The following is a 23,130-nucleotide window of genomic DNA, read 5'->3' on the forward strand; positions in this document are numbered from 1 at the left end:
CACGGATTGTTTGCAAAACAAATTGATATGATCTGAATAAGAGCATCGTTTAATCTAAATAAAGCAAAATAATAGTGTGTTAAAGTATTATAGGATATGTGTGGGTGGTTGTATACTACATATATTGCAACATTTCTTTAACTCTAAGCCCTAGGCAGTGTGTATGGGCAAGAATCCACACTGATACAGTCTCTTTCTGCTTTATGTTATTTTATATGGCTTTCATGTTTGTCATGATAATCGCTCTGGCTCTGCAACACACACACACACACACACACACACACACACACACACACACACACACACACACACACACAGAGAGAGAGTGTCCTCCCAGCTAGTCTGGTCACGTTGAATACACACGCTGCTTCGTGATTTACAGACGATTGTAACATATTAAGGGTTCAGCCATTTGTATTTGGCACGGGTATCAGCGTGTGTTTGTGAGCGTGTGTGTGTTTGTATGTCTTATGGAAATGAGACAAAAGGGGTCACATTATTCAGCAGTAGTTGACATGCAGGCTCCCCAGGTCCATATCAATATCCCCCACAGACGCAGCAGGAAAAAATAAGGCGATTTGTTTCCTAGAATACTAATCGCAGTCAGGAGGGATGAAGAGAAACCTGTGTGTTAAGTAAACACACTGTGAACCATTCAAGGTGGTGTTCTTCATCTTGGGGCGCAGGGTCTTCCACAAGAGCATGTTGTTGCTGTATTTGATTTTTCAGGCCGCTGTGTGCTTTTAAAAGGTACTCTTTCCCCCAGGTCCCCTTTCCTAATATTTCACAATATTACTGATTGTAGTCTGCAAGGAACTGCTGACTGATTGCTTGAGTATAATCTGTAATGAGATGTCCACAGCTGTGCCGTAACAACAGGGGACAAATCCTACAATATTGAAGGGTCCGTTCACTCAAATTACAGAAAAGAAAAGAACACAGCAATTTCTCACTTTTTACTCTTCGTAATATCTAGCCAGGCAGATAGATTCACTTATAGTTTGTTAAACTGTAGAAACTTTCTTTTCCTTCCACACCTTGTACTATTTTTCTCTTTTGTGCTGCTGTATTGGTTTAGCTTGTCAGAGAAAGTGCTCAAATAATGGTATCCTTTAAGATTTACCATCAGCATTTTAACATGCTGACACCCCTTTTCTCAACTCAGTTTGATCGTCGTCAGCACCCATCAGCTGTCAGCCATGTTGGCCCCCTGTTGGTCTGCATGGACCTGGCTCCATTTAACAATTATAAGTTTGAATTATCAATTTTGGTAATTAATCAGTGGTTTTAATTTATCATAATCTTTGACTGTCAAAAGAGAATACAACTATCAGGTATAGTGCCTTTTGATTGGATGTCACCTTCACTGGATAGGTTAAAGTTATAGGTTACAAAGTATATGAAATACAGTGCGTCAAAATGTCCACTTTCCTATACTTTTTCCAAATGAAGCAACACATGATTAATTTTGTTGATACTTTGTGTTTGATTGAGTGATGAGTGGAAGCAGCAGGGCAGCGTTCATCAGCATCACTCCCTGCCTGTGTCAGCCATAAAAAATAAACTCCCCCCAAAAAGCAAATCATCATCATCATCACCTCTCCATGCATTAAAAGAAAGTTGTTGTTGTTCGAAACGAATAAATCGTTTTTGAGGGGGGCTCATTGCCGTGTCTTTGCACGCGCTTGTTGGCGTGTGTGCTCGCACATCGCATTTTGCTCCGAGACTTCTTTGATTGATGCTGTCAGCGAGTTTGGAGAAAGAGACGGAGGCTCAGGGGGGCGGGAGGAAGGAGATAAGGAGAGAAAGAGGAAAGCAGATAAAGAAGAGAGAAAGAGCTCAAGAAGCATCCATCAAGCGGTGCAATCAGATTGTTTTCCTGGCGTTCAGTCTTTTCTTTTTCTCTGCATCTACCAGCCCCTCAATTCTTCATCTTTTCTTTCACTCACTCTCTCTAATGCTCTCTCTTTCATACACACACACACACACACACACACACACACACACACACACACACACACACACACACACACAAAAATACAAATGCAGTCGACGAATCTCCTTCGCATGGCACGAGCCAGGTGTCATGAGGATATTGAATCACGGGAGGTTGAGGTGAGATGGATGATACATATTTCACCGCCTCCTCCGTGCTTATTGTTTACACACACACAAACACTCTCTCACACTCACAGCCTCCGTGCTCCTTTAGTTGTTAATTGATGTCCTCCACTCGTCTGTTGTTTTATTTCCATCCGTCGTTCCATTGCGGTTATTGCTTTTCATTAAGTGGTCATTTCCTTCGCCTGCACCGTCTAATGAGAGCGTCACGCCGCCACGCGCCCATTTATCAAACTGCGTAGCCGTGGTGGCACGGCCCCGCAGTCAACACACGCACACACACATTCCCCTTCACTCTATCTGCCATCATGTCCCTGTCTCAATTAGGATTGTTTGTTGTCCCTCTGCCCTCCATCCCCTGTTCATTTGGCCGCCCCCGTCTCTTCCCGCCGTCTCATTGTGGCAGCCGTGTCATTGTGTTTGACAGCTTCTCATTCTCGTGTCAGATCTCATTTGACTGCTAATTTCATAGATACGTACCTCGCCTCGCCTCGCCGTATGTGTTAACTCCTCCGAACCGGGCCTGTGCAGAATCAGATTTCTTTTCCTTTTGTTCAAAAAGAAGGAAGTTATTGTGTTGCTGAAGTGGCATCTGCTGGCTTGTTATGAACTGTAAGAGGTTTGAGAGCAAATGAGCTGTGAATCCAACTCTGTTTGTTTGCGCGCGCGCGCACACACACACACACACACACACACACACACACACACACACACACACACACATACATCTGCACACTTGGCAGAACGAAGCAGGTTGCATCCCCACTGTTGGCAAGATAAATCACATAACAGCCTCACTGTGATCATGGCACAGTGGAGGCACTATATAACCTGGCTGTGTGTTTCCAAATTGTTCCCATGCCAGAAATCTCAATGTTTGGACTGTCATGCTTATCTTGAGGAAAAGCTTGTTCATATCAAATCATGTGCACATTATGTTTAATATTTTCGAATATATTTAGGACACAGTTGTGTGTATCTCTTCCAGCTCGTGGCAGTGTTCGACGAAGTCCAGCGCGGGAGGACCGACAGTCCCAGAGAGAGCATGTCCAACGGCTACTCCAATGCCGCCCCCAGCCCTGAACCCCTCCAATACTATCCCCACCTGCAGTTCCAGGAGCCAGCCAGAGGAGAGATTGAAGTCAACGAGGCCATCCTCAAAGCCAGTATGTCAGATCTGCTGTAATGTTTTCTTGTGCAATTGTTTTTTGGTTTAAATTTATAAACAAAAGTTTCAGCTTCAACTCATGAAAATACATCACTCACTAAATTATAGTAGATTTTTAAATGATAAGAATTCTATATCCTGTTGAGATGTTGCTGTTTTGAATGTAAGAGAAGTTTCTGCAAAAACATCTCGACAAAAACACCTGACGAGCTAAAGCAGTGCTCAATCAACACGTTCGCGATTTTTGTGCACATGAGAAAGTGTGTCTCGGTGAGACAGCCGGAGGTGTGTGTACATGGGTGTGTGTGAAAGAGTCAGAAAGTACATTTATGGAACAGCTGTAAGCTTGAACCCAACTGTGTAGAGGGAGATCTGTGCCTGTAACATGATGGCGTGTGAAAACAGATGCAGTGTTGATGCAGCGTTCTCTCCTGCCGTCCTCACTTAGCGTTCTTTACTTAGTTTGTTCTTGTTTTCACACGTTGCTCAGACTGAGAGCCTCGAAGGCAGCGCTTCAGGGATTTTTTTCATATATATTTAAGTGTGTTAAAACTAAAATGTAAGTCTAACTTCTGCTCCCTTCAGTGTACTTCTATATGTCTGTACTTCTGAGAGACCATTAAGTATGTACCACTACTCACCTCTGTCCTGCCGCTGCATCATATTGGGCCATGAAGTCACATTTTTGTAATCTATTAAGGTGAACAAGATATTAATAAGAGCCACGTTGCTCCTTCATTTTGTCTTTGTCATGTCTTTATCCTTGTTTTACTGACAAAAGCTTCCCTCTGTGCACCATTAAGGTGATGGATATACTCCGGTTCTGCTTCTGAAATAGTAAATATCTTGATAAATGAACGCTTAACTCAGTATGTCATTGTCATTTTATAGCCTGACCAAGCCCATCCAGGGATGATATGTACATGTGTGATTCTCACACCCGAGCTTACACTTATTCCAAGCCTCCTGTTGTACACTTTACGTCACTGCCGCTCTGATATAGAGACAGCTAAGCTGCGGCAGGGCAGTGAGAACTCAGATAAGAGAGCAACTCTTACAGGGAAATTCTGTGTTTGCTTGTAAAGTCCAAGGTTAGAGTCAGAGTCAAAAAAAATAAATCGTTAACTGTTCAGTGTGTTCAAGGTCACTACCACAAGGCGGGCACTACAAGGTAAGAGTGAGAATGACAGTTTGACAAATAGTGTATATGTGCGTATGATATAAAAATACAGCTTTTAAATTAGCTTAAATTAGGAAAGAAGGCCATTTTTACTTTTAGTGAACAAGTAACCGGGTCATGGTGCATCTCCAGTGGGAGACATCATCACTTGCCTAGTCAGTCAGATGCCTAAGGGAGCCTCTGGGGAAATATCTGCTCTGTCTGGGCTACAGTCTGTTCTGGCTATATATACATTTCACTGTAAATAATCTAGAGCATGAATTTAGACGTGTCATTCTTTTTCAGTGCCTTGTATTAATTACTTTTTAAATGACGAGAGACAAAGTGGAAGATAAAGGACAAGAAAAAGGATTTTATGAGCTTGAGTGTGCTTTAGGAAGGGTCTATCTAATCACTGGGCCACCCTGTCTGTCACCCCCTTTCATTTTCCTCTCTCCATCTGTTGACTTTAGAAAAACAGTGTGACTCTCCTCCTCCTCTCACATACACACACATTACACACACAGCTGCCCTTTGCCATCCCTCTCCCTCTGCCCACTTTGCCCTATGCCCTATTATCTGCCCCCCTCTCCACTCCACTAAGTCATTTCTTGCCTACTCTACTATTCAGCTTCAGCCACCTGCCATCCACCTCACCACCCGGCCCTCTAGGCCCTGACCCATCACCCTCCACCCCAACCCGATACCTTCTCCATCCCAACCCTCCCGTTCTGCCCTGCTCTCCCTGTCTCTGCATGGCTTAAAGCTCTAACTAGATTATCACTGTAGCCTGTTAGCATACCCGGGGTCCAGCCGAGAGTGAATGGACTAATTCCAGCAGCCCCCCACCCCCACCCAGTGGGACCTCTTCTTGCCTCCACCCTCCAACCTGCTCTTCAGCCCTGTTGAACCCTGACTAACTTAGTTATGATTTGACCCTGTGACGTCCCTCCTACAGAGCCAGACTGATGTAATAAAGCAGCTTTTGTCATCCGGACATGCATGCAAGCACACACAGGAACACGCACACACAAACAATTTGACAAAAGAACTAGCACACATGCAAGTTAAACAACCCAACACACCCAAAACCGGTCACCCATCCTCTGCTGGGAAAGCTCTTAGGGGAGTGTGTGTCTGTGTGCGTTTGCGCTCCCTTTTTGCTCTAACAAGATTGGTTGTTAACTGGGTGTTACATCACCTGTTGTATGCGAGCCGGTTGTAATAACATAATTTCCAAAGGGATGGAGACAGTCAGACAGGGTAGATTTCAAGATTTTATTAGTGTAGTACTTGTGTTTGAAGACGTGTGTGTGTGTGTGTGTGTGTGTGTGTGTGTGTATGTATGTATGTATGTATGTGTGTGTGTGTGTGTGTGTGTGTGTGTGTGTGTGTGTGTATGTGTGTGTATGTGTGTGTGTGTGTGTGTGTGTGTGTGTATATATATATGTATATATATGTGTATATATATATATATGTATATATATATGTGTGTGTGTGTGTATATATGTTGGGACAATTTTACTTTTTCAAATTGTGTGAGAAGGAGCACAAACAGCCAACCGGTTAAACAGTACAGGCTGACGGAACATTGTACTGCAGCTGTCACGTATGTTAACACTTTAACTGGGTCATTGTAGTCAACGTCAGTAAACATAACCGGCGAGCTGTATCACTGTGTCATTTTCAGAACTTTATTCCAGGCTAGCAGCTGTGGGAGGAAAAAGATGAGTCAGGTAGGCTACAACTTGTCCTTCTGGACATTAACCCTTTCATTAAAAAATCATGTGAACTGGGGTTACTGGGAAAATTGGGTCACTGTGACCCACATGAATGCTTTAATCACACTAACTAACCAATTAACTTAATGTGATTATTCACAACAACCTGGTTATAGTGTGCATGTAATCGCGCTGAATGGTGGTGGACAGGAGAAGAAGTAATTCAGTAATCAGTCAGGCATCAAAGTGTTTGTGTGTCAGGTTGGGCTGCTTGTTTGAACAAGGTGATTGGACTTCACACTGCCCCAGTGGGATGATTAGACCTGCATTGATCTGCTAACACACACACACACACACACACACACACACACACACTCACACTCTCTCTTCTAGGAAGAGAGTCCTTATCGCATCATCCCATGAGCAGCCTGAGCTGGGTTGCTCTATCGATTGAGAGAGCAACAAGACCACCCTGGCCTGTGGCATGAAAACACACACACACACATGCGCACACACACACGTGCACACACAAACAACACACATGCATACAAATACACACAGAAGCACAATCACTGTTCATAATAAATGTGTATATATAGTCTACACACTTGCATGCAAACAAAGGCACACGCACACGCACGCGCGCGCGCACACACACTCAGACAGAAACATGATGCATCCTTGTTTCCTGCCCTGGCAGTGAACTAACACTGCAGCGTTACAGAACTTTCACAGAACTGAAAACAAGGAGGAAATTCTTAAAATAAACCTCTGTGTTCCCAGAATTGCATAAGCAGCCTAGTTAGACAGAGAGCCGCAGATGGAGAGTTGCAGTCAGATAAACACAGAACTGACGAAGTTCACAAGGGCTCTCTCCAATTACACAAATCTCAGCGGAAAGATAAGGGAGGAACATAACTTGGGTGTGTTTCAATGGGTTACCATTTGTTTTTCTGGCCTTGAAGTGGGCACCGAGATTAGTTTGGTGGCCGGGGTCTATTTAAAGCTGCAGGGTACCTTGTGGTTGTGGCTGTACAGTTCCATCAAATTAGCGAACCTAAAATACATCCAAAGTTTAGTGCTTCCCCCTCCTCGGCGCCCATTTGGCAGTAGACTGCATGGTAAAGTTCGTAAAATAAATGAAAATTCTGCTCACATAGGGCTACAGACACTGCTGCTCTAGGACTGACTTTTAGACCAAATCTAAAACAATTTGGTCGAAAAGCGCTTTGAGATTAAATAATTCATCATTCAAAGTAAGCAATTTCTTCACTGTATGTGTAATATTTTATATATTTCATTTTTAATTTTAATTCGGTTTTTTTTTTTATTTTTTTTTTTACATGCCATCTGTCATAGAATTTTTTTCTAATGACTCAGAAAGGCCGGGGCAACCAGGGCCCGCTCATAATGTGTAACACAAATTGCACAAATAAAAGTTACCAAACCCAATGTTAAATCTCATTAATCTCATCCTTTCAGTAAACATAACGAGATTCATGAACACTAGCAATTGTAAGTGCTGTGGTCATGGAGATACTGCAGTGCATAAGAAGGCCCCAGTGTTTTGATTAAACTTTGGGCGGCACGATGGCCCAGTGGATAGCACTGTGGTCTCACAGCAAGAAGGTCACGGGTTCAAACTCCGGTCCTCCTGGCCTTTCTGTGTGGAGTTTGCATGTTTTCCCCGTGTCTGCGTGGGTTTCTTCAGGTACTCACCACCAAAAACATGTTAGGGTCTCCAGTCAGTGCCATTGACCAGATGCTGAAAAAGAGAGCTGGTCCGCAGGCGCTGCAAAGTGACTGTTCCCACTGCTCCCACTGCTTGAGGTTAGACTGGCAGTCTTTTTAATTACATCACCACCTTGTGCCCTTTTCTTCTAATGGCACCAGACTGAAGAATTAGTGTCAACAGCTGTTAATCAATGCAGCCAACTCCTAATATTTGCATAACAGTAGTGGATTGAAATGTACAGTAATTCGCATTTTCTTGATTAAGCGTCTCGCTACATTTGGATGGAAACTTGACGGTAGAAGGTGTTGTAATACAATGCGTTAAGAAATGTGTAGGCTAATGATAAACTTACTAATTAAAATAAAAAGAAACAAGATTTATTGCACATTGATCTTTGTACAAGTGCAACTACCATAGTCGCAGTAAATAATTAAGAAACAGATGGGCTTTGTCAGGTATGTGAACAACACATGGGTACATTCTATGAAAGTAGGAACCCATGTAAACCCCATTTCCACCAGCCCTGTCACCTTTGATTAGTAAAAGCTCTGAGGCAATATTGTTTATGTCCTTCCAAACTGTGGCTGACCTAAGAGAGTTACAACTGTCACTCTCATCAATATCTCTGACCCTCTGACACTACTTAACCCTCTATAGGTCAGTGCGGGTCAGAGGTCAAAGCTAGTGACCCCCAGGTTCCTTCACATGGCCGGGCTCCGGGCCCTAAGTGGTGGGAGGATTGATGGAGGCAGATTTCACTCCAATGGATAAATGGGGAGGGATTTATGGTACTGAACGCTGGGTAAAGGACCCTGACTGTGACCATGGAGCGGCCTTGGTCAAGTGTCTATATGTGTGTATGGGGTGTCTTGACGTGGCTATTTGTGGAGCTCATTTTGAAAATCCATTATAGCCACTTTGGAAATAAGTTGTTTCTTTTAAGTATCTCTAAAATCTATGGGATCAGGTCCTAACAGGTGCTGTTATTTCATCCAGCTGGCCTTGCAGTAGTGAAATTATTGTGGTACTTAATGTACCTATTGTCCTTGCAGTTTGATTTAATGTTGTGCAGACCAATGCTGTGTAAGAGTAGGTTTCAACTTTTCCCTATATGGTGGGAATATTTTTAGTATTACCTTAGCAGACCTGGCTCAAACAAATGTGCGAGTATGCATGTGTTAGCATTTACCTATTTAAAACCTTATACCTGCTTGCTGTTCAGTGTACGTGTGTGTGTGTGTGTGTGTGTGTGTGTGTGTGTCTTTGAAAAAAAAATCAGCATTCACTTCCCATGACTGTACTAAACAGGTGGTTGCAGGAGGGAGAGCAAGAACCACCCATTGAGTTTTACTGCTTTCTATTCATGGCCCCTCTGAACTTGTAACCCTTTGAATGTGTCTGTCTGGTAAAATGTAAAGAAGTAGAAATTGCGCTTTCCGAGGTTGCATTGTTTGAACGAAAGTGTTGGCGTTCAAACACCCTGCGTCTAAAATTCACTTTGTGTTCAGTCTGAACACGCCTTAACAAAAGACTCATTTAATGACACTGAAAAGTATCTGCAGTGTTTGACCTATTTCAGATGCATACAAGATTAATAGACAATCTGATGGGGCGATCTGAAGCCATTGATATGTCTACAGCGTCTGATGTATTTTTCTGATGCCTTTTGATGCCAGCTCTGAGAAGATACCTTTTTTTTTTCTCCCCCCCAGATGTTTCTGTGTTAAATCAAAGCACATTTCATTATTGCAAATAATATTGTTTTCTGTGTAGTTCCCACATAAAGTCTGCTTTTCAAAATCAGATTAGACCTCATTCTGTTGATTTCCTCAGTTAAGCGAAAAATCCGAAACTGGAAGCTAGAGGAAAAACCAGAAGAAGACTTGAGTCCTAATTAAAAGACGCCAACATCTTGAAGCTTTTGTGCTTTTTGACACCTTTTGAATTCCCTCACATCAGTGATAGTGAGTCAGCGTTGCGTCTTTAGACTTTCAGTGTTAGCAGAAATAGAAAGAAAGTGTGAAAAACAGCCAGATGGAAGGGGCGCTAAAACCACTCCAGCAAAGAATAACTGATCATTTATGATAATTAATAAAAATGATTAGACAAACCTGAACACCACATCAGATGACCCAACATGTAGATTGGATTGTTTGAGCCCTAAAGGATATTTGTATGTGTCTGGAATGGTTGGAATCACCATTTTTCATCTGTCTGCAATCACAAACCACACACACATACACATGCGCACACACACACAGAGACCCCTGCCAGTTCCTTCTTTCCTACTTGTTCTCCTCTCCTGCTCTCTCTATTCTGACCACGTTAGAGTAGGACCCCGTCACTGACCCTCCAAAGAGAGATTGATTACAGGAAAGAATAGAATTTTGTTTGCCTTCTCTTCCTGTGTCTCTCAGTTTTCTAGGTTTTCTCCCTTCTTCCCTGTCACTGTCTCTAAGCTCTCTCCTTCCCTTTTTGTTTATCTCACACACTAACCCCCACCCCTTCCCCTTTCTCTCCCCTTTATTTTCTTCTCTGTCAAGTTAAATGTGAAAACACCCTGCTACAGGTTTTACATCCACAAATACCAGTCTGCTGCCTTTGGGGTGGATATTAAAAGCAAGAGGCAGCGCAAAGGTCCAAATTAGATTCTTTTGAATTGTTGTATTATGGATTCAGACCTGCCCATGTAACCTCTCCCTCTCCAAGCTCCTTTGGGCTGTGGTAAGTGTGTGTGTGCCTGTAAATGTGTGCGTGTTTTGGGGCATGGAGGCAACAGCTGGTCGTATGAAAATGTACACTGTGGGTGTGGTTGCGTGAATTGTGAGTCATCTAAAAATGTATTACAGCCCTTAAACAAAGCGCTTACCCATATACTTTTTCATCATATAGGGACAGATTTGTTTGTATAAGTTGTTATTATACTTTGTGTCCCTCATCATTTCCTGCATCCGTTGTTTTCAGAATTTCCATTAGCTTTGCTCAATCAGTTTCCTTTGTTTCATTTTTAGGTGCTAACAGACACCCTAAATGTTCATTTTTTAAGTTGTTTTGGTGTCAAATGTTTTTGGAGAGCTCACAGAGCCTCAGGGGTCTGTCTTACCCACTGAGCCTCGCTGATGCTCATTTCAAGATGCAGGCCAGCTGCTTAGTGTTAAAGTTGGCAAAAGACAGAAGAAAATGGTTTCCTCCTCCTCTCACTTCCCTTACTACCTCTCTACCTCCTCCGATGATCCTCAGTGCGTTTGGAATTTGTGAAATCAAACGTGATCAAACAGTCAAATAAAATACATTACTGCATCATGGCAGCAAATGATGCAGGTGAACAACGGACTGACCTCCAACATGTCCATCTTTTTCCACCCAGACACACCTCTGTTCGTGAGGAGCAACAGTGACTCTGGTTTGGCCCCGCCTCCTGAGACAAAGGCAACACCCCCACCTGTTGCCAATAGCAATGGATCTCCTGAACCGGTAAGCATAGTCACATTGGCACTGAAACCAAGGTGTGGTGTGATTAGTTGCTAGCCAGCTAAAAATGCTAATGTAAATCAACCATTTTTATGTAAACTAGTAGATACATTATATTCCTGTTATTTGAAGAATACATTAATTTAATTATTTAATTGTTTTTTAAGGGGGGAAAAGAGAGAGAAACACTGTTTGTTCTATTAAAATATTCAATTTCCAGCAGCTGTTCAAAAGGAGCAAAATACTTTAACCAAGGCAAGAGACAAAAAGGAAATAAATGAAATATGTAAAAAGGAAGAAAAAAAAATAACGGAGAGACAAAAATATTACATTTTCCATTACGTCTCTGGTGTGTGCCATGCCCTTGATGAAGACAGAGAAACCCGGTGACTATTCCTCTTGTGGTCCAGCTCCACGCCCCAGGCTGTCCTTTGAAAGGGGTCGACTTTTCAAGTGCTTTCCTTCTATTCCAAACAGGCTGCCATTAAGGAGGACTTTGTTTGCTGCCTTTTCTTTTCCCTCAGTGGGAGAGTGGGCAGGACGGAGGCTGTGTGAGGTCACACTGGTGCGTGCGTGCATGCGTTAGGGGAACTCACGTAGACGGAGAGAGCGGGAGGCCTGTTGTTTTCCCCTGCCGTGTTCGACTAAGCAGTGACTAAGCAGAACCCAGGCATCAGCAGGCGGCGAGTAAACACACTGACAAATCCCATATTCCCTATCCAAAAAAACGTCAGGCCTCATATGCTTCAAACCGCACGGCCGAACCTGAGCGAACAGGCTCATTAAAGATGATTTAAAATATCTGTTTACAAAAATCTACATCTTCTGCTGCCTGACAGATGAAGCCGCGCTTCAGACCTCAGCAGTCTTATTTAAACCCAGACAGCTGCTCTTTAGCTCACTGGTAGATGTTGGTATGGCATTGTTTTTGAATATTTACAATGTTTTAAAGGCATTTCTGGTTTATAATATGGTGAATAGAGAAGAGACAATGCACATGTGGGGAGTTTTATAAAACTCCTGAGACCTATTACCACAACATTTAACATATAGAGGTTACAATATTTTTTATAATGTTAATTATTTCAAATCTAGTCTGTCAATCAGCCCCCGCCCCTTCGGTCAAGACTGAAATATCTATTATTAATTAACTAAATTGTGCACATTCATTCATGGTTCTAAAAGGATATGTCCTGCTGACTTCGGTGATCCCCTGACTTTACCTCTAGCGCCACTATGAGGGTGACCTACCAGAACGTCAGCATGTCAGTTGTGAGCATGTTAGCAGGCTGATGATAGCATTTTACTCAAAGCACTGCTGTACATAATACAATCTCACAGAGCCACTACAATGTCTGTAGACTCTTAGTCTTGTTCATTTATTAATAAAGACAGTAGTTGGTGGTATGTGTAATTGGACTAGGTGTCTTCATTGATTTTGTTTTTGTGACAGGATGCATCTGTGTAGGTGCTTTTCCAGCTTTCTGGATTGACGTTGTGTCAAGTAGCATTAAAAAGCTATTGAGTTAGTTTGGCATTTAGGAAAGTGCAAATACAGACAGATATGATATTTTCATTTAGAGTATGTCAATACAGTGATGTAACCTGATTATGGCAAAAGCTGAGATTAAGAGGAAAGTTTGATTTACACTAACAATAACTCAAGTTTCCAAGAGATGCTTTTATGGGTTTTATCATTTATGAACTTGAAGAATACCTTAATTTCAAATCACTCTTAATCTGCATATGTAATCAGAATAATTAGTGTGTATGTAAATGCGATGGATGACATTGATGCTCACATGCAACGCTAATGAATCAGATTTTAGTAATTAAATCCTTTAGTTGAAAGATTACATGCTCCCATACCTGCTGAGAAAGCTGAACCTTCCGATCCACATCAACTGGATAATATCAAGAAGCTGTCGTCCAACTGGTCTAAAAAGTTGACACTGTGGAGGTACAAGGCATGGCACAGACAGAATAAGAATATTAGTTGCTGTGTGTGTGTGTATCTGAATGACCTGGAGGCCGTCACAGCTCTTGGACATATTGAGTCCTGGGCCTGATGGACTTCCATAGATCAATACACTATCACTTCATCGTCCGTCATCCACTGTACTGCTCCTCTGCAACACCCCCCCCCCCACACACACACACGCACACTCACTTACTCATACACACACGACGCACACTCACTTCAACAATTACAAGTACCACACACACTTCTGCCCCTTTTTGTCTTGAAGGAGGTATTGAAAGCTAGATAAAGTGTAATTAAGGCTGATACAGTGATAAATTTGTGCCCTGCCCCTTTAATTGATTTTTCTGCCTGCTATGGTGAAGGCCAAGGTTGGCCCACTTCTCTCTGTCTTTGATTCACATGTGGTCTATGCACTTACCTCTCTTAGTCTTTCTCTTTATCAGAAGAGCTAATGAAACTGGCTGAGCAGTGCTAAACATGCAGTCGGGCCTTTAATTGATTTGGACTTCCAGCCGTGTACGAAGCTAATGAACGAGACGTTTAATTTTACCGGCTAACAGCAATAACTTTTTTTAGTCCTGCTCCTCTCACCTCAATCACCCTCCTTTTCTTAATCCTCATAATGTTTTCCTCACCCACTCTTTCTCTCCTGCTCCCTCACTCTGCCTCCCACATTTTTGGCTGGCTTTCAACACCTCGAGTTGCAGTGATGCAATACATGTTAACACAGCAGAAAGTCGGACTTTAATGCGTTACACTCTGTCCGGCGGTCCCTCAGCCGTGATGTAAAAAGCTGACACCTTAACTGGCTAAGATAAATTCTGCTGTTTTTCTGTGTCTGTCTTTATAGTGTGTGGTTTTCATGCTAGCAGCTGGATGCTGTGTATCTGTGTGCGTGTCCCTTGAGGGTTGTACTGCATTTGCGTGTGTGGCCACTGCAGTCACTTCATGTGATGGATATAACAAGGGTCAAGGAGCACTGACTAGTACACTGAAGCTGTGGTCCTACAGTATATAACATACGAGCAGTCTTTCTCATTCACACGCTGTTTCTCAACAGCCTGACGTGTAGCAGATGACTACAGCACAAATACACAACAGAAACACACACCTCATTACTCACCTGCCTGACAACCCCCCCCCCCCCACACACACACAAACACACTTGCACACAAACACCTCATCTCTCATACAGTATGTCTGCACACCGCCCTGTCACTCACACACACCTCAGACTACAAACAGCACCCAAAACACAAAAACATGGATGGCAGTGTGCAACACAATAACAGCAGCAGACAACTTATTAGTTAGATGGGTTTCCAGACAAGTTTCACAAATTATTTTGAGCGTTCATCCTGGGACCACAAAGCCTGCCACATTCAAATCATATTATATAAAACAAAACAACTAAAACTGCGATTTAAAATATACATGTGCTCACGTCCGCTACAAAACTGCATTTGAAACGGCCTGAATGTCTCACAATTTTGATTATTTGGAGCTGTATTTGTCTGGCTCTCATAGTTTAAGCAGCTAAAGTGAAAGTGTAAACCCAAAGTAAAAGCACTGTACGGTGTTGAAAATGTCAGCTGATTTGATATGTAACACAGGAGGGAGTCAAAGTGTCAGTAGCAGTAGCCACACTGGTAGAGCTTGGTATTATTATGTTTTTTTTGACACAAGAGCCAATATAATATTGGTATGCAAACCACTTTACTTTGAGGACCTTGTTTTTCTACAACCCCTTTTTTAATAGAGCAAAAGATGTAATTTAGTGAAGAAGAAAACAAATCTGACCAGACTACTGGTAGTGTAACTTAGACGTCATATACTATTAGTGCTAGTAATAGTAGCAGCACAATTAGTAACAGTTGTACAGTAATACTCACACAGGCACTCTAGTCACACAGGTAGCCGTTTTTTTGCTACTCAATTTTTGAAGAAAGAAACTGAACATTTTGAAATGTGTACCATAAAATTTCAGTTAATGGCCTAGTCCCATTTACTGGTCTGGTGTGGGTACACATTTTGAGAAATAAACGCAAGTCTCCATTAGACGCCGGGTCTGATTTTTATAGATGTTCTTTGGATGAATAAAAGCCCACCAGATCACCCGCTTTTGCTAGTTCTAAGCTCTTTAGAGCGCGCACACAAATATAAATGTTTAAACTTTTGTATGTATGGACATATACATCGTTAGATTCTAGCTTGTTTTCGTTACCTTGCTGCCTATAAAAAAAAAAAAAAAATTAAAAAAAAAGTGCTTTAACTGTCTATCGGAGCCAGATCAAATGAATGATTTGTATTGATATGTTATTTAATTTTTATACAAGTAGTAACAATAATAATAATAATAATACATTTTATTTAAGGCGCCTTTCCCGGCACTGAAGGACACCGTACAGGGATGCAAAGATTTAAAAGCAGCAAAACTAAGAACATTAAAACAAGCTAAAAGCAAAGAATTTACATCAAATGAGGTTGGCAGTTTTAAACAGATGTGTTTGGAGTTGCGATTTAAAAATGTGAGAATGAATCGATGTTTCTAAGTTGGGGTGGTAAAGACTTCCAGAGACGGGGGACAGAGCGGCTGAATGCTCTGCTCCGCCTTGTGGTGAGATGAGCGGGGGGGACAGACAGGTGTATGGAGGAAGAGGATCTAAGGGAGCGGGTGGAAGCTGGACCCTGTAAGAGATCAGACAAATACGGAGGGGCAAGGTTGTGGATGGCCTTGAATGTTAACAGAAGGACTTTGAATTGGATACGGGACAGGACCGGGAGCCAATGAAGCTGTTGGAGAACAGGAGTGATGTGGTGGATGGAGGGTGTTCGAGTTACGATGCGAGCAGCTGAATTCTGGACCAGTTGAAGTTTATAGATGGGGATTTAAGCGGTGTGAAAACGCAAGATGAGGCTCAGATCAGAACGGAACATGTGATATAACTATGAAGGCTCAGACAAACAGTAGTGCCGGCAGATTGTAAGAGTATTCCGTATGAAGGGAATTACACTGTCCGATTGAGTTATAGAACCATAAGGTAAGTCTGAAAGTTAAAAGATACGAGGTTTACCGGCGAGCAGCGGCAGCAAGTTGCGCCAGCGTTCACTCGCATCCGGGTTACGAACTGTTTTTCGTCAAAATTTCAACTAGTAATATTCATACTAGTTGAAATAAACTGTTTCACCGTAGCCCATTTCACATCTTTGCTGGGCAAGAGTTTTGTGGGAAATTAATTTAAAGGCCTCTCCCAAATATAGGTCAGGTCAGTTCAGTGATTTTAGTGAATAAAAGCCTGGGCTATTAATTTAAGTTTAATGGTAGTTTGAAGGTAAATGTGTGTGGAAATTAGAGTGGATGGAAAAAATGCACGCTAATAAACATAATCATAAAGCTATAAATATGTAAGTGAAAGAGTGTGTTTTGTGTTAGCACAATAATAACTAATCACACCCATACAGTGCTGCAATCAATCTAAGGTTAAGGACATAAAGGTAGTCATTTCACATAGTTGGAGGGATGTGTTAAGATATGAGCAGAGAGCGGTGCGAGCTGTTTGGCTGAGCACCAGCAGGGTGCCCAAATTGGAAAGCTGCTGTTTTTATGTCTAGATAAACAGGAGCGCTCTCAATCAGGGATTACGCTGGGCATTATGGCATGATCTTTTTATTTCAGAGTATTAAAGAAAGGCAGGGTAGTGTATATATGCGTGTGTGTACATCCCCACATGACATCTCTTATATAATACATGTGTTGTTGTAGTGAAGAAGACATACAAGGGTTTCATGTTATTGTATAGTATTGTAGTTTCACAGTGCAATTCCTATAAAATTGGATGTACAACATGTGCAAATGTGTTTATGATGAGCGCATACATGTGTTCACTTGCTGTCCTGCCAACTGTGTGTTCCCAAACGTGTCAGTACCTTACGCTGTGATGAGGATGTGTGTGCGTACTGTGGGGAGGAGAAGCGTGTGTGTGTGTGCGCGTGCTAATGGCGTTGCGGAAAGATGCACAGCAACAATGGAGCCTCCAGCTCATCTTTCTGCCCCCGCACACACACACATGCTCTATTGTGGGGTAATCTCACACTGCCCAGATAAGTGGGTCACTATTTGTACAGGCGGCATATGTATATATGTGTGTGTTTTTGTGTGTGTGTGTGTATTCAGAAATACACAATTTTTTAACACCAGTTTGCAGCTCTGCAGATTCGATATATGTATTTAATGTTTGAAATGTATGCGTGGGGGTCTTTTAGAGCATATATCTACTCTGTGTGTGACAGAAGGTCCACTGGGGAGTTGGGTGTGGCGGGGGGGTTGCTAAGGAGCGGGCTGGTGGGCGGGAACTTTTTAGCCATTAGTACTGGTGACACAATGAAAGTGACAAGGCAGAAAGACCTAATTGCACCCTTCTTGTCTTTAGTGATTTGGGGCAATTTCTCTCTCCCACTCCTCGAGTGTGTTTTAGTGTCTCGCAACAGTTTGATGCAGCCGTTTTCTTTCTTCATTCCAACGTTTCTCTCTCCCTCTTCCTTTTTTATTCGCTTCCCCCGGGGTTGTTGGTTTTGCAGACTTAAAAATAGAGCCTTGCCTGACACAGGGCAGGGATGGAGGGAGGGGGAGGTAGCCAGATAGAAATAAATGTAGAGTGAAGGAAGGACAGCGGCGCGTTGTAGGGAACTCAGCGTCCGGAGGTCGTTCTCTCTCTGCAAAGGTGATTGATGGTGCCGTTAGATTGTTTTGCTAATTGGTGACTTGCCTCCTGGGTTCGCCGAGTTGCTACTGTTTGTTGAGTGTGTGTCTATGTAGATGTAGAGACTTCATTTTTTACTGCAGCAATTATCATCATGTTGACTGTATTGGTCTGTTTATGTGTGTGTGTTTTCTTTTAAACAGGAAATCAACCATACGCTGAAAGCAGTTTCGGACCGACCGCACACAGACAACCCCCCTGCAAAAATGAGCCAAGTTAACTTCAGGTAAGAGTGTGAGTGTGTTTTTATGGATGTCCTAGAGGCATCAGACAGGTCATGCTGTAGCTGGGCACGGTGCAATGATGGAGACTAGGATTAACGCTTCCAGTCTTTGTTTGACAGCCTGACACTGACTGGATTAAACAGTCTCATGGGTGTGGGCGGCAGTCTGCTTGTCTGTGTAGATGTGTTGCAGTACATGTTGGGTGGGCTCTTATCTGTACAAGCTGGGCCAGAGGTGTTCCCCTACCTCTTTCACTTCTATAGGTAGACACCATGAGAAGTGAAGGCAACAGTGAAGCATGGTGGAGGTTCGGGGCTGCATTTCTGCAGACGTAGTTGGGGCTTTGTTCAGAAATCACACACCATGTCAAGACTGAGCACAGCAACGAGACACAAGGTAGCTATACTGCATCAGCAAGGTTTCTCCAAGCCAACATTTCAAGTAGGACTGGGTTTTCCAGATTTTCTGTTCAAGCTCTTTTGAAGAAGCAAGAAGATGCAATGGTCGTCTACAGAAATTTATTGCATCAGATGAAAGACACATCATGCTTACTTCCCTTTGCAATCAGAAGGCGTCTAGCAGTGACATCAGCTCAGAAGTGGGACCCTGCTACTCTCATCTAATGTCTGGAGAAGTCTGATCAGAAAAAAAGCCATACCTCTGACATGGAAAAACAAGGCCAAGCAACTCCAACTATGCACAGGAACTGGGGTGCAAACAATTGGCAGCAGGTGCTCTGGACTGATGATTCACTCATCAGTTTTAAATATGTGGCTGCAGCAGAGGGCAGCTTGTTCGCCGAAGGGCTGGAGAGCGATTCAAGAAGGACTGTCTGCAGGCAACAGTGAAGCATAGTGGAGGTTCAGGGCTCCATTTCTACAAACTGAGTCGGGGATTTGGTCAGAATAAAATTCTTTACTCAATGACATGTACTTATCATGCAATATCATCATGGAGGCATCTGACTGGTCCAAAATTTTCTCTGCAGCATGACAAAGGCCCGAAATATAAAGTCATTAAAAAGAATTGTGAGCATAAAGAAGAACAAGGAGTCCTGGAAGTGATTGTATGGCCCCCACAGAGTCCTGATCTCAACATCATTGAGTCTGTCTGGGATTACATGAAGAGAGAGAAACGACTGAGGCTGCCTAATCTACAGAAGGATTGTGGGTTGTTCTCCAAGATGTTTGGGCCTACCTACCTGCCGAGTTCCTTAAGTGTACCTAAAAGGATTAATGCTGGTTGATTTAGATTTTTCTTGTGTTCATTGACTTTGCATGTTGTTAATTGATAAAAACATACTAAAATGCCTTTTTTGAAAGCATTCGTACTTTACAGCATTTTTCAACACCTGCCTTTGCACGGTACCGTATCTTACATACATACATTTAAATGGGTGCATATAATACAGCCATTTAAAAGTATGGCAGATTCAGATGTATCTTTTGGTTTTGGACTATCAATTAACAAAATTGCTTCTAATACTCAATTTGTTTTCTGTCAGTCCTCTACTGAATTAACTAACTAATCATATAAGTTAGTAAGTAGTAAAGAGATTAGTAAAGAAAGTTATTTATCATTTTGTCATTTATTTGACATATGAGCTCAAACAAGTGCTAGTGTGTGAAAAGCATCAAACAGAATCCGTTGCTCCAGCAGCACCACTGGTTAACCTGTTAAAGCTAGTCTCACTTGTCAGCGCTGTGTGTGTGTGTGTGTGTGTGTGAATGGGTGTAATGTACCTGGATGTGCAAAGACAACTCACCATGGCTTTGGCATGATGAAAGTTTGGGAGTGGGAGTTTTATCTTCATTTCCCCAGGCTGTCAGTCACGCAGTAACTATGGCAACAATTAACACCTCTATCACAACCCCGTCACCGTTCTCGTCCAGCAAGCCCCGTGACGAGAGTAGAAGATAATCCTGCAACATCCTCTGCAGCCGACTGATCTTCTGACTGTGGGTGCTCAGGAAAAGACTTGGCCGCAGTGACAGATGGTGATTTTTCAGCGTTTTACAGTGCAGTGGTGTCTTGACAGTACTGTGATACAATGGAGGCACAGCTCTCACAGATAGTTTGCCATGGTAACAGATGGTTGGCAGTTGAAGAAGCCACGGTGAGCGAGCGAGGGCGCATTTTTTAGCGAGTCCCGGCCGCGATTTTGTTAGGCACCCGGCCTCCGTTGATGTAGAGGAAGTCAACCAAGAGTGGGAGCTCCATCTGTCTCACTCCTCGTTGCTCTTTTCATCCGTCCCACTGTCCCTCGCCTCTCTTCCCCCCACCCCCAGTGGAATGACTTTGTTTGTGTCAGTGGGATGCTAAAATGGGTGAGCGGAGCTATTCTGCATATTAGCGTGCGGCACTAACAAGCTACGGTTGCCTCTGATGAGCTTGTTTGTGCTGCCGTTTGTTTTTTATATGAATGTAAATGGGCTGAAGCTATGCGTGTGTGTTTGTTTGTGCCACACACACAGTGTGAATACATATACTTGATTCAGGTCCAGCATTGTACGTGAGTGTGTATATCCAGTCCTGGCCTGACTGTTTACCATCACTAATAGAAAATTCAGAGAGTGTGTGTGTGTGTGTGTGTGTGTGTGTAATTCGTGGGTTGTACACATGTGTAATTTAGATGTAACTGTGTTTTCTAATAGATGTAAATTTGATGCATGTGTGTATCTGTGAATTCAATTTAGAGGAATGTGACTGATGGTGTTTGTGAGCATGCAATAGATGTAGCAATAAGAATGCAAATTGGATGTGTGTGTGTCTGTGTGCGTGTGTGTGCGTGTGTGTGCGGGTGCGTGTACAGTACATCTGTGACCCTGGCAGAGGTTAACAAGAGCGGGGTGACAGTGACAGAGGAGTGTGTTATAATGATCCCAGCTAGTCCTTGGGCTTGTGTATGTGTACGAAAGCACATAAACCTTGAACTTCACTGCCTTTGTTCTCAGACTTTCTTTCTTTTTGCATCGTAGCTTTGTTAAAGCTATGCAGAGAAACTGTGGAGGAAAGAAAACCTTCATGTTCTTGGCCTCCACCTGAGATTGCTCCTTTTGGACTGTTCTTCATTACCTTTCTCACACGCTGTTCGGAGGTTGAAGGAGAAAAGTGGATGACAATGCCGAGAATGTCTTAGATGAGATCTGAAAAATGCAAGAATGAGAAGTAATCCTTTGAGGACATGGAAGGACTTTTTCTCAACCTGTTCCAGGATGCAGTGGCTGGTTCTAATGTAGTGCACTTGAATTCTGCTACTATTCTAAACAAATTATTCACAGTGACACGTCTGCCAGTAATTTTTCGTTGGCCTAGGTTCTAGTCATTTACTGCCTTTAACTACTGCAGCTCACTCCTTTGCTGTCTGTTGATGTTTCTGGTGCTAGCTTACAGGGCAGTGAAGGGAAAAGCCCCTTCTTACCTCCAAGCAATTTTGCAGGTGTTCTCACTTAATTTAGTCATAGCTTTCATCAACAGCTTATTCCCATATTTTATGAGGTTCTCATTGCTCATAATATGGACATTATATTGCATTCATTTTGACCTACAATTTTCCCTCAGGAGCAATTTGGATTTCAGCATGTAGACGGGGGGAGCTGGGGATCGATCCACAAACCTTACAGTTCCTGGCCAACCTGCTATAGGTAGCAATAATGAGAAAAAATTGGCCAAAACTTGCTGTAAATAAAGTTCAGAACTATTCACCAAATGCACGATTCTTATCACAGACATACAGTTCATATTAATATTTGGCTAAATAGCTGCATGAATGTAGCTGTACAAAAATGTTGAAACAGACTTGGTTAAATTTGCATTGGACATTTAAGATGGCAAAAAGTGCAAAGTCTAGTGCGGGAAAAAAAAACACCTGCAAACATAGTCTCGAGACTCAAATGCAGAAATGATCCGTATGTATATGTAGTATTAAACGTACAGACAGAGATTGTTGTCTCCTGTGATCTTCCTCTACCATGCCGCCATCATGCAGGTCCCCTCTCTTAGCCCACCAGTATCAAAAGCAGCCCTCTTCTTCTCTATCTTTAGTAGTATTGTTTATCTGCTGTTAAAAGCCACAGTTCAGAGCTCTGCTGAGATTATTAGAGAAGCTCATTCTGTTTCATCTGTATCTGCCCATCTTTCTCTTTTCCTCTTTTATCTCCTGCACCTTCTTTTGTCCATTGGCTAGATTGGGTTGTTGAGAAGCAGGTAGATAAAGGGTGAAGTAGCCACCTGCGTCCCAGTGTCTCTCTCTCTCTCACACACACACACACACACACACACACACACACACACACACACACACACACACACACACACACACACACACACACACGTTATTCTGATGTTTGGCAGGACCTGTAAGCTAATTTGTATCCCTATCTGTGTAGCCCGGAGCAAAATGCAAATGGATTTTTTGAAGAGCTTACACATAGAGAAGGGTTGGGAGTGCATGTGTACAGCTGTGTGATACTGTTTCAGTGTTTTTATGATTGTGTACATTACATTATGTACATCCTCATTTTCAATATCGTTAAACATGTGTGCGTGTGTGTTTATTTGACAGCACCCTGACGAGGACCGTAGAGTTTCCAGGGGACTGGGGCCCCTTGGGTATCCATGTGATCCCCTACTGCTCCTCTCTCAGTGGACGGTAAGCATACACCCACACGGCTGCACACATATTGTGCAAATACAGCTACAGGCTCTCTTCCCGCCACATCCATTCGTAATCAATCAGACATTCATAAAGAAAGGCAGATGGCAATGTTGACTCATACGAATGCATA

General features: G+C 42.7%; 1 protein-coding gene across 5 annotated transcripts in view; it reads left to right on the top strand.

The window, feature by feature from the left end:
* pard3ba (par-3 family cell polarity regulator beta a) overlaps window positions 1-23,130 on the top strand; it is a 161,166-nt gene that overhangs the window by 32,763 nt on the left and 105,273 nt on the right. For 4 of the 5 annotated variants that reach the window (XM_038718904.1, XM_038718914.1, XM_038718922.1 and 1 more), the window contains 4 exons: window positions 3,110-3,287; window positions 11,272-11,378; window positions 18,263-18,345; window positions 22,908-22,994. In XM_038718904.1, the coding sequence (XP_038574832.1) occupies window positions 3,110-3,287; window positions 11,272-11,378; window positions 18,263-18,345; window positions 22,908-22,994 (455 nt within the window). Of the gene's footprint in view, window positions 1-3,109; window positions 3,288-6,162; window positions 6,185-11,271; window positions 11,379-18,262; window positions 18,346-22,907; window positions 22,995-23,130 lie in introns of those variants that run through there. The other variant, XM_038718939.1, reaches the window with a different exon arrangement.

Source organism: Micropterus salmoides, unplaced genomic scaffold (genome assembly GCF_014851395.1).
Source record: "Micropterus salmoides isolate LMB-PRFRI ecotype aquatic unplaced genomic scaffold, ASM1485139v1 Ms_hic_scaffold_1, whole genome shotgun sequence".
NCBI classification, from domain to species: Eukaryota; Metazoa; Chordata; class Actinopteri; order Centrarchiformes; family Centrarchidae; genus Micropterus; species Micropterus salmoides.